The sequence below is a fragment of the Mustela nivalis genome (genome assembly GCF_964662115.1).
Source record: "Mustela nivalis genome assembly, chromosome: 13".
Lineage (NCBI taxonomy): Eukaryota > Metazoa > Chordata > Mammalia > Carnivora > Mustelidae > Mustela > Mustela nivalis.
The window spans coordinates 79,894,110-79,906,522 of NC_139032.1; the positions used below are offsets into that span (position 1 = coordinate 79,894,110).

Sequence of the window (12,413 nt, forward strand, 5' to 3'; positions counted from 1 at the left end):
TTTGCAGGGTTGTGAAAGCCTCACTAAAGAAGCACGTTAAGATGCACAAGAGTGAGCGGAAGAGGATCTGGTGGATTTGTAAATGGTACCAGGCTAACTCAGGAAGACTTGGTTTGATGTTGGAAAGCTCCACAGCTCAGAGACTTTGGTGCCTCCCAGCCCTGCATTCAGCTAGAAAGTGACAGGAGATGCTTCAGGTCTGCTCTGGAGGGGCACCTCACCCTTGCTGGCACAATTAAGGCATATTTGACACATGGGCTGTTTTTGCCAAGGGAGTCCCTACAATGTGAGCTTGGTCATTAACAAAAATAAATTCTTAGCTCCTGGAAGTGGAAAATATTATTACCTAACAAGGCACATTGTAAACCTTATGCCATTTCACCCAAGTGGTAAAATGCAGCTTTTTCAAGACGGGAATGCATTTTAGTCACCATCAGTACTATATCCAGAGTTTATCTTCATGTTTTCTTGTGAGATTTCGGTGTACCTTGTTAAACTCTACCTAAAAAACTCCAGCCGCATCCCACATTGGTCTTAGAAAATTAAACCTCACAAGCAATGTACTGGTGTAATGATGTGGAAGAAGGATGTGTGTGGACTGAGAGGAGGTGGGGTTTGGTCTCCAACTCTGCCCTTTACTAGGCTGGAAAAATGGCTGGACTCTTCCAAGTTTCAATGTCCTCATCCTTAAAGTGAGGTTCATAAGAATCCCTGCACCTTGTGAAGTCCTTGAGACATTAAATGGGAATCTAGGTGAAAATTCATGAGGTCTAAAGTGCTTACAAAATGTCATTTAAAAATGAACGTCCTATTGCAAATCTTCTTTTCCAAAGTTCAGATGGGCTCAGAGACCTGGTGAGGGCCAGAGGAAAGGTCTCTTGATTCCCACTCGGTTTCTCTTCCCTGGGTTGCAAGCATTAAGGTTTGCCTTCCAGGGTAGCAACTCCTGGCAAGAGCACGTCGCTGGGGGAAAGGACTGAGTGCTGGGAGGGAGGGGCAGGGAGGAGTGGGATCCCCATGAAGGCAAGGAATGGACACTGGGAGGGGAGATAACCAGTGCAGAGGCTCCTACCTTCCCAGTTTGCTGAAGGCTCTGACATTAGGTCTTCCCAGGTCTCCGTCGCTGCTTCTGTCCACCTTTCAATTTGCCTGACTGTGCGTTTGAAGCAGCCCTAGCATAAAATAACATGCTTTTTTGTTTTTTGCACATTTTGAAAGCAAAGTCAGGGTTTAACGATCAATATTCTGTTCCTTGGTATTTTCTTTCAAGCAAAGGCCATGTTATTGTAAGATACTACGTTTCAATGGGGCTATTCTTTCGTCCCCAGCAAACATTCCTGAGTGGCAGGTTTTGGGAGGCGCTCCAATTTTTATTGCTTCTGGTGTCTGATAACCTTGGCAGGAGTACTTGTGTCCATGCCCCCCAAGGCCACAGTATTTCAGAAAGTTACAGTTCTTAAAATCGTTCTTTAATAAAAGCAAGTGCCACTAATCCTAAGTAAAGCGAGCTTTCCAAATAAGACCAGCTGTGCATGTTTAAAAAAAGAAAGAAAGGAAAGGAAGACACTTCAACAACAGGAGTCCACAGTGAAAACTGTGCATGGTTAAACCTCTTCAGGCGTTTTCACATTCATTTAAAAAGATGTCTTCAGCAAACTTTTCCAATTTCTCCACGAATTCTGAGCACAAGGGGCATGTGGTGTTTGTAGGCCAATATTCAATCCAGGTTGAGGAATCTAAAGGGTAGATGTACCTGCCAAGAAAAAATGACAGTGAAATGGCTGTGGTGATGGCCACAGACAGAGAAGAGCTGAATTCCACAGAGCTCAGCCTGCTCAGGCTGTCCAGGCCCCAGGAGGCCATGCTGTCAGCCAGGCTCTGCTGCACGGGCCTCCCCCTGGGAAGGACCACAAACCCCCAAATCTCAGGAAGCCACTTGAGGGCTCCCACGATTAAAGGCAGGAATGGTATCTATTTCAAGAACTATTATTTATTTTTAAAAATATTTATTTATTTATTTATTTATTTATTTATTTGACAGAGAGCAAGAGAATACAAGCAGGCAGAACAGCAGAGGGAGAGGGAGAAGCAGTCTCCCCACCCAGCAGGGAGCCTGAAGCAGGCCCAACCCTAAGGACCCTGGGACCATGACTTGAGCCAAAGGCAGTTGCCCAACCAACTGAGCCACCCAGGTGCCCCTCGAGATGTATTTTTTAAAAAGAGACAATAAAATGAGTATTTAAACATTTCTCTCTTTACAAAGAGAACAGTCTGAGAACTTACTGAGGGGCAGTAAGTAACCCCCTTATTGAGGGGGTTGGGTGAGCACCTTCAGAGGCACCCTCAGACCCGGGTCCTCACTTGGTTTATCGGTCAGTGAGGGATCAGTTGCCCTCACGGTTTTACGTGGCTCTTTGTTTTAAATTCCCATTGTTTCACTGATTCTTGGCCTTATGGCTAAGATCAAGTGTAAATTGACATTATTGCGTTTAGGCTTCTAATGGTTTGTTGGTTAATAGCTGCACATAAGAAACGTGTAGTTAGGGCGCCTGGGTGGCTCAGTGGGTTAAGCCGCTGCCTTCGGCTCAGGTCATGATCTCAGGGTCCTGGGATCGAGTCCCACATCGGGCTCTCGGCTCAGCAGGGGGCCTGCTTCCCTTCCTCTCTCTCTGTGATCTCTTCCCTTCCTCTCTCCTACTGTGATCTCTCTCTGTCAAATAAATAAATAAAATCTTAAAAAAAAAAAAAAAAAGAAACGTGTAGTTAAGAATAAATGACACCTAGTTTTGAAGGAAAGATCAGGAACTCCAAAATGACTTACCTGAAACTGAAATTGTATTTTATCTGGAGGGCTTCTTTACCCATAATTAAATACTGTCTTCCTTGCTCCAGATCAGCGTTGGTACACGTGGCCTTTTTAATGAAGGTGACTTCAGAGTCCTTCTCTGCAACAGCTTCACCTGAGAGGCACACAGGTAAGATTATCACATTCATGTTACGATGTCACGAGCATAAACTCTTAACAATTCCAGTTCCTCATGGCTAATTATTGAGTATAAATGTAATATAAGTGGCTATTGGAGAGTGACAATGTCCATATGGTTAAGACTCTGGAATCAAGCTCTCGGTCATTTGCCAGCTGTGTGGCCCTGGACAAATGAGGCTCAGACCCATCATCTGGAAAATTAGGGATGACAATAAAACCCACCTTCTTAGAACTATCGTGAATACATGAGAAGTGCTTCCAACACAGAAAGCACTATATTAGTGCTTCTTACTATTACTTCTTTAGAACCAGGAATTAAAAGAACTTCTCTATGGTTGAACAACATTAATCTCCACTTGTTATATAGTAAAATCAAAAAGTATTTGGCAGCTGGCAATGGATAGTTTTGTAGAGAAGTACAAGACGTGTGAAAGACTCTGGAGGGTTTGAAAGAGGATAACTTTGAGATTCTCAAAGAACTCAGGAGCAGTCAAGAAGGTGGCTCCCTTACATGGAATGCATTCCTTCCCATGCGGTCCTGTTGCATTTCTACCCATCTGGAAACACATCTTCAATTCTCGAGGTAAGTAAATACTCCTGGGTGTTCTTTGTCATAAATATCTCTCTGTCTCCTGTGTTCTTTGTCATAAATATCTCTCTGTCTCCTCCACTCCCCTTATACTTGAATTTCTATCACAATGTTTCATTCCATTTATCTGTCTTCAGCTAGGCAGGAAACTTCTTGAGGCAGGGACTTGGTCTGACTCGTTGCTATAGATTCAGGACTGATGATCAGTTATTTAACTCGGACAGAGTGATCCTAATTATTGAATCCTGAAAAAGTTCTGGACATATGCTTCATAGTAACTGCATATATGGTAAGCTTTAATTAGTGATATTTAATAAGCATGCACACATCAGTTCCAGCTGGTTTTCTTACACTTTCCTGATGACCTTCAGGACATGACTTCCCCTGGCAGCGATATCTAAGCAGCATTCCCAGCACTGTTTACCAGTTCAGCCCCTGTCATGGTAAGAAGTGTGGCTGCTCAGGCCTTATCATTATTTTAAAAAACCTTTTGTTATAAAATGTCTCAAGTAGGGGCGCCTGGGTGGCTCAGTGGGTTATGCCGCTGCCTTCGGCTCGGGTCGTGATCTCAGGGTCCTGGGATCGAGTCCCGCATCGGGCTCTCTGCTCAGCAGGGAGCCTGCTTCCTCCTCTCTCTCTGCCTTCCTCTCTGCCTACTTGTGATCTCTCTCTGTCAAATAAATAAATAAAAAATCTTTTTAAAATATGTCTCAAGTATATTCAGAAGAGGGAATAGTTAATTAACCTCAGCTGTCACAATCATTGATCTTTTTTTTCCCATTTATATTGTCACTCAGAACACCCTGTATTTTAAGGGAACACCAGTTTATCATTATCCTTGAACTGCCTATTTGCCCTCTATTCTAAATAGCTTAGCTTTTAGCTTGGCTTATTGTTCATGTGCAGCAATTTTTGGGTAAGTGGTAAATGTGTGGTGTTCTGATAGTTATATAAATTTGAAATGTATGCAATTAAAAAAGGAACACCTGGAATGAAGAGGTAATAAAGTATACAAACATTTCTAACATTTCCTTTTAAATGTCATAAATCTGAATGGACAGGAGAACAAAGAAGAAGTGATATTGATAAAGAACTACAGCTTAGGAATCATCTCATACTGCCCAACATTCAGAACAGCCTGGGATGTCTTCTGATACTATGTAAGAATTAGGAGAAAATAAGACAAATAACTTGTATTTCTGGAATGAAGAATACTTGATTATTTCAGTAAAAATAGGAATGGTTTATTCTTACTTATAATGTGAAAGCTGGGTGCAAATGGCATTCAAAGTTAGACGGCAAAAAGATCAGAGTGCTAAACACATATTTTCATCAGAATGACAACATGATTCAGAAAATTTGTGATCATCAATGAGAAAAAAACAGGTTAACACCACAAATCAATTTCAAACAGTAAAACATTTGAAAATAGTAAAAACCAGAAACACATTTTTATGAGAGTATCGATCAAGCCAATCAAGATTTGGAAAGTATTATTAGTCTATGGCTAAAAATGATGAAGCATTTTCATACTTGAAAAACTTGATAGAATTTCAAAAGAGAAGAAAATTAATATAAACATAAAGTTGCAATTTAGGTTTACACTCCTACTTATTGCAAAATTTATACCTAGTGAAATGAGAATACAACTTTTTGGTATATGTGCTGCTGAAGCGAGCACTGAGAACACAACTTTTTGGAAAATACAAATAAGGTGATAAAAGTTCAACCATTATTGAAAAAAAACAATGAATATAAAAAGTGTTTAAAATAATGTAAAATAAAAAATTGGGGACTTTGAAGATCGTTTAATGGGTTTTGCTGATTTCAAGGTACTGGAAAGAACAACTGAATAACATATCAAGCTGTTGGAGAGAAAAGGAGTCAATGAGGAATACTTATGTGAACACCTTATTGGTACATACAGATTGCCAGGGAAGAGTTCAGTTTCAGCAAAAGTTCTGAAGTTCCCAGCTGTTCAATTAGGTGTTGACTGAATTACTTATCAAGCAGGTATCAAGTGTCTCTGGACACCCCAAAGATAGGAGCCAAGCCAGATCATTTCACTGTAACTACTTCTTTGTAAGTTTAGTGTTCTGCGTATCTAGGCAGAATTAAGTAATGATAGGAAAAGCTTTAAAAATTTGAATAATGAAAAAATTGCAATAATGAAAATTGGAAAAATATTGGAATTTGGACAGGCAGCTGGTAGTGCTAGAATCACAAAGACAGTTTGGAAATCATGTCAAGCCTGATTGGTTCACTTTGATAGATATTGTGGTATAGAAGCAAATATTTACAAAGTGGATAGATATGCTTTTTGGTGACTTGCTCATGATATTCTAGCAATTATGTCAATACAGTCTTCAGATGTTCAATAAAATATATATCAACTTTAATAAGCTCACAGATTAGAGAATAAATAGTGAAATTGTATAAAAATAAAGGAAACTATGAAAGTGGAACAAGCTTTTAGCAAGATAAAAATGATTATAAATTTGATATAAAACAAAATCAAACCACTTAAGGGTTATATGAAAATATTTTTGTTCTAATGGCAAAAGTAAAAAATAGGATGAACTTTTAAGTTTTTTTAAAAAAAATTGTGAATCCTAAAACTTTGTCTATGATGTTTGTAAAACCCTCAGGGTTAAAGGGGAATAAAAATAAGAAAGTTAGGAAAACCAAATATTCAATAAATTTTCAAATTTCAAAAATTCAATAAATTGTTGTCATGACTTAGCTGATTAAATAGAGATACACTGAATACATAAAAATGTCATACAGTTCTGAAGGACTAGAAACATTTTGAATGCAATTACTACCAATTGAATAGAAGCTGAGAGAGACTTCAGGACCACAGATAGTACCTTTGCTATTAGGAGGTATTACTTATTGAGATTATAGGTTTTGTAAAGACTATCAATTCGATAAAGATATAGTTGGAGGTTTGATGTGGTTCCTTATTGTCAAATCAGAGCTCAGAGAGGGGCAATCCTGTAGTGAGTCAAGCAAAATAAGACTGACAATTTCTAAAACTAAAAAGCTTATTTGGAATTATTAGAATTATTTAATGAACCATTTGTGTGACTATATAATTTGACAAGAAGTTTTATAATATTTATAGCTTAGTTTAATTAGAGAATAAAAGGAAACAGTTTTAAAATGTTTTATATTTTTTTTACATGTGAATTCATTTTATTGTATTGGTTATTAAATGTCTCATTTATCCTCACATGGCATCTAACCCACAGCTTTGTACTTCATTGACGCTCTTAACTGGTTTCCCTGTTTCTACTCTCGATCTCTCCCACAAAAGAAGCCAGAATGATCTTTTAAAACCATAAATCAAATCATCTTGTTTGCCTACCTCAAACCTTTTGTTAGCTTCCCTTTGGACTTCTAGAATAAAATCTAAATATCTTGTCATGCGTTATAAATGCTTGTATGACCCAGCTCCTGCCTACCTCTCAGCTTCACCTCATACTAGTGTCTTCCTGCCTCTGACCCCTGCTGGGGTTCTTCAGCTCCCTGATGGTGCCAGGTTACTTGCTATCTCAGGCAGTTGTATATTTGGTTCGCTCTTCACTACACCCCTTTAAGAATGGCTAACTCCTAATATCACTCCCAAAAGACGCCATCTGTTACCACACTGAAGGAGTTTCCCACATTAATTACATGTCTCAGATATAGTACTTGTTATGATTTAGAATTATTTGTTCATTGTCTGTCTTTCTTTCTTTCTTTCTTTCTTTCTTTCTCTCTTTCTTTCTTAACATGTCTCCTTGAACAGAATATAAATGTTAATAAGGCAAGAACTCTGGCTGTTTTATACGAGTTGTATCCTCTGTGTCTAATACAATGCCTAGTCTATCAATATAACGTCCATTAATGCACATAGTAAGTACTAAATATTTGTTGAGTGAAAGAATGAATGAATGAATGCTCACCAGCTTTGTAGATATCCAGGAGGGTTGCAGTGTACTTAATGAAGACATTTTCTTCAGTGATAGATGTGAGACGAACTTTATAAACTGGTAGAAGAAACAACACAAGAATTCATGCTTAATATCGCTAATGCCATGTCCAGTAGAAGCCAAAGTTTGTCAAACAAATGAGAAATGAGACATAGCAAACTCTTATGAGCTCCCTGAGGTAAATCTCATTTCTTCCAAAAAGCCTTCCTAAGTACTCCCAATCTGATTCTACTGATCATGACTAATGATTTATTCTGCTAAGAATCATTAGCCCTAGCCACTGTTGTAGAACAGGCTGATTAGGATAAGAGCAGCATTAAATTAAAAGAGAGAAGCACACTAAACAAACAAGATATGTCTTTGTTAAATGTAAAGTTCGGATTTTGATCCTTTAAGGTTAGTGGAGTCATGCCCATGGGGAATGTGGAAGGGCCCCTTCCTTTTCCATTTGTCCACAGAGGGGCCTTTATCTATCATTCAGGCCTGTCCTGTGGGCCTCCTGTTCCCTTGCCTGGATTGTTTGGATACCTCCAATGGCTCTGATCTTTGGATTTTGATTGGATTTGGTTTTCTGACTCATCTTTGCTGGGATTGGCAGCTATCTGACACGAGACATTCTTTATCCTGTTTTCTCTTCATTCAGGCATCAATTTTTAACCCATGGTATTTGATCTCAGGTTTGGAATGAGCATCTTGAAGGGACCGATCCCTTCTATGTATCTGAGAAAAGATCCTTTCATTTTTGCTTTGGTAGAGTTGAAGTGAATGACCCAAAAGGTTTGCCCGTTTTTGAGATTCCAGCTAGCTAGATGAATGAATGAGCTCACTGTGCCAGAACCAAAGGCCAACTGAATTAGTAGCTTAAAACAAATTTTGAAATATCCTGAATTTGGGATGCCTGAATGGCTTCATCGGATAGGCATCTGCCTCTGGCTAAGGTCATGATCTCAGGGTTGTGGAATCAAGCCCCACACTGGGTTCCCTGCTCAGCAGGGAGTCAGCTTCTCCCTCTGCCTCTGCTACTCCCACAACAATACCCCACCCCTACCCATGCTCTCTCTTTTGCTCACTCTCTCAAATGCATAAGTAAAATCTTTTTAAAAAGATTAAAAAAAAATAAATCACAAGTAGGTAGAGAGGCAGGCAGAGAGAGAGCGAGAGAGAGTGAAGAAGGCTCCCCACTGAGCAGAAAGCCCAATGTGGGGCTCAATCCCAGGACTCTGAGACCATGACCTGAGCTGAAGGCAGAGGCTCAACCCACTGAGCCACCCAGGCACCCCAGTAAAATCTTTTTTTTAAAAAATCAAGATGAAGAAGGGCCATCTGTACCCCAATGTTTATAGCAGCAATGGCCATGGTTGCCAAACTGTGGAAAGAACCAAGATGTCCTTCAACAGACGAATGGATAAGGAAGATGTGGTCCATATACACTATGGAGTATTATGCCTCCATCAGAAAGGATGAATACCCAACTTTTGTAGCAACATGGACGGGACTGGAGGAGATTATGCTGAGTGAAATAAGTCAAGCAGAGAGAGTCAATTATCATATGGTTTCACTTATTTGTGGAGCATAACAAATAGCATGGTGGACATGGGGAGTTAGGAGAAGGGAGTTGGGGGGAATTGGAAGGGGAGGTGAACCATGAGACTATGGACTCTGATAAACAATCTGAGGGGTTTTAAGTGGTGGTGGGGGTGGGAGGTTAGGGGAACAAGGTGGTGGGTATTAGAGAGGGCACGGATTGCATGGAGCACTGGTTGTGGTACAAAAACAATGAATACTTTTATGCTGAAAATAAATAAAAAATAAATTTAAAAAAATACACAAAAAATCAAGATGAATTCTATGGAAAGAAAGACTATAAATCATCCCCAATTTATTCTGATGGCGGTATTTCCAGTAAGCGAGATCAGTGTAATATAATGGAAATGATACTGAAGAGCAGGATGCATCCTAGTTTTACTACTTAATTCCTACATGACTTTGAACAAATTATTCAATCTCCCTGAAACTTAGTTTATTCACTGGCAAAATACAGATAATTCTCTGTTATCTCAAACAGGTCTTATGGGACTCCAATGAGAAACGATATAAGAAAGCAGTCAGTAAACACACAGTGCTGAACTAACTGTACTGAGATAATATCCTTCTCCCCCACCACACGTTTGAGATATTGTACAATATGCTCTCTTTCTCTCTTTCAAAAAAAAAAAAAGAAGCCAGAAATAAACATTAGAAACCAATTTTGATATGGTTTCTCTCATATGTGGAACATAAGAAGTAGGGCAGAGGATCGTAGGGGAAGGGGGGGAAAATAGAATGGGAAGTCATCAGAGAAGGAGGAAAAACCATGAGGGGCTCTGAACTCTAGGAAAAAAACTGAGGGTTACTGGAGGGGTGGTGGCTGGGGGCATGGGGTCACTGGGTGATGGGCATTAAGGAGGGCACATGATGTGATGAGCACTGGGTGTTGTATATGAAACTGATGAATTATTGAGCATTACATCTGAAACCAATGATGTACTATAAGTTGGCTAATTGAATTTAAAATTTTATATATATATAGAACTTACACACACACACACACACACAGAGAAATAAAGGAGCTAATTCTCTGAACCTAAGAGAAGACCACAACTGTCCTGGACATTTGACATAGCTCTGAGCTCTGGACATCCAGAAGGAGATGCTCCTTTTGAAGCAGAATACTGCAATTCTGTATATATTTAAAATGATTTAGTATTGATATTTTTACCTTGTCTTTGAAGGGAGTTTGAAAAAAAAATTCTAAGCCCCCAAACCATCTTTGTGTCTGCCTCTGCTCAACTGCAGAAGAATAGTGAAATCTTATACCTTCAAGGCTTCTCAAAATTTCTCTCTGCTTAATTTGATGGGATCTAATAGAGCAAAGTGTCCTGGCTGGGTGTGTACGTGACTCCTGTCGTTTTAAATGAAGGTTACATTTCTTTGCTGAAGGATAGATAATTTTGCATGTTAATGTTGAAAATTGACATTTTCCTTCAAGGGAACATAGAATGTAGTATCCAAATAGTCACTATAAAAAGTTGTTGCTCTCTAATGGATCATGTATTCATAAAACTTTGTTTAATGGAACTCTATACAAAACTTTGAACTTACCATAGGCAATGTCTGGTTTACACGCTGCTTCTTTTCTAGTATCTGGAGAGATTGTCAGATCCAATTCTGCCTGCATTTGTCCACAGTCAGCTGGATTTTGTGAAAAATGGTAAAAGTTAGGTTAACGTAAAGAGGCAGGCATTCCCTTTGGCAGTAAACACAGTTTTCACAAGCCCTGGCAATCCAGTATAATCTTATAAATACCATTTTTTTCCTTTTCCATAAAGTGAGACATTATATAAAGCAAAAACAAAATGAAATAAACAAAAACAAAATCTGGGACATGAAGCTTAGAATGGGTAGTCGCTCCAAATTCAATTCAGTTCTTTTGAAATGTGTATGTTTTCATTAAAGAAAGGAGGAAATTTTCCCATTTTGAGTATAATTAAAAGTCTCTTGAAGGAACCAAAATGATAACTGGACTGATTTAGAGCTATAAAATGGTACAATAAGTACCTCGTATAGATATTAAATTTTTTGAAAAACTAAATAAATCCCAAACCAACCCAGACCCTCATGGAGTCAGTTGATGATTATTGAGTTTTGGGTCCTTTCCTTGACCAAGGGAAAGGATTTACAGAAGACTGAAGGGAACTGGACAATAAACAGAAATGTCACTGAGTGTTAAGGAAAAAGAAAAAGAATAGGGCTAGTGGCTCAGTCCTGAGCCTCTGTTCTCTTAAGCTGTGGTCCTATTTCATTAAAAAGACAAGGTGAAAAGCAAGAATTTCACATCCTGTTATTCCTCTGATATCCAACAAATTGTCTAGCAGGTGTTTCTCCATCTCTGTACAGTAGAAACTACTAGGGTGTTCAGAAGTTGTTGAAAAGTAGTTTTACAGTATTCAATCAACCAGCTTTCAGTCAGCTGAGATGTCTACTTCTGAGGAACAAGTTTGTCAAATAGCTTCTGCCAGATTAGTCCTGAATTATGAGTACTGCTTTAAACAAGCACGCAATCTGAACATGTTAAGTGAAGTTTACCTTCTACGCATTTGCACGTTACTCCTTCACAGACTTGCTGAAGATTGGCATGGGATGGACTATAAAACATGGTGCATTGTTTATCTGTGGCAATGAAAGCATAGTTAGGAGAGGTGACTTGATTAACACACAACACATTTATGGATCAGTGAGCCTCTCCCATGGGGTTTTGGAGATGACTTATTCCAAAATTTCTTTTTGTAACTTAGATGCAAGGAGATTAAACTATGCATTGCCTCTCTTGACGCATGTCCCTTTACTCTCCTTCAAAATGATTTCCCCTTCTGTGCTTGAAATTTTACTGTTCAATATTATTTCTTAGAATTAAAATATTTGACACTTCCATGAATGAGAGGAAGTAAATTTTGTTACACAAGGGTCTGCGGAAAGAGCTGTAATTCTTTAGGAGAATAGAAGAAGAGGGGCCAAGTATGTTCCATGTGATTTTGGAAGATAAAACTAGAATGAATGGGTGTGAGACTTTGGTTCATTCTTAGAATTTTTTAAACAAGTAGAACTGCCTAAAATGGAGTTGTCTGTCTTGTGAACCAAAGAGCTCTCTGATTACTTAGTATTCGCAGAAAAAGCTCAGTGATCAAATGTAGGATCATTGATTCAACATTTATTAAACAAGTTATATACCCAACACTGTGTTGATTCTGGAAGGATTAAAGAAATAGGGGGTACATGAGCTTCTCAAAAAAGGAGAGATGCAATGGATACTGTAATGAAGGCA

The 12,413-nt window shown here is 38.9% G+C and overlaps 1 protein-coding gene across 1 annotated transcript in view; it reads right to left on the reverse strand.

Annotated features, from left to right (window-relative positions):
- Nucleotides 1-1,447: 1,447 nt before the first annotated feature.
- Nucleotides 1,448-12,413, reverse strand: part of C5 (complement C5) — an 89,466-nt gene continuing 78,500 nt past the window's right edge. Inside the window, exons 37-41 of the mRNA XM_082695006.1 lie at nt 11,678-11,761; nt 10,694-10,783; nt 7,526-7,609; nt 2,822-2,960; nt 1,448-1,753 (exon numbers count right to left, since the gene is read on the reverse strand). Coding sequence (XP_082551132.1) covers nt 1,615-1,753; nt 2,822-2,960; nt 7,526-7,609; nt 10,694-10,783; nt 11,678-11,761 — 536 coding nt within the window. The 3' untranslated portion in view covers nt 1,448-1,614. The remainder of the gene's footprint in view (nt 1,754-2,821; nt 2,961-7,525; nt 7,610-10,693; nt 10,784-11,677; nt 11,762-12,413) is intronic.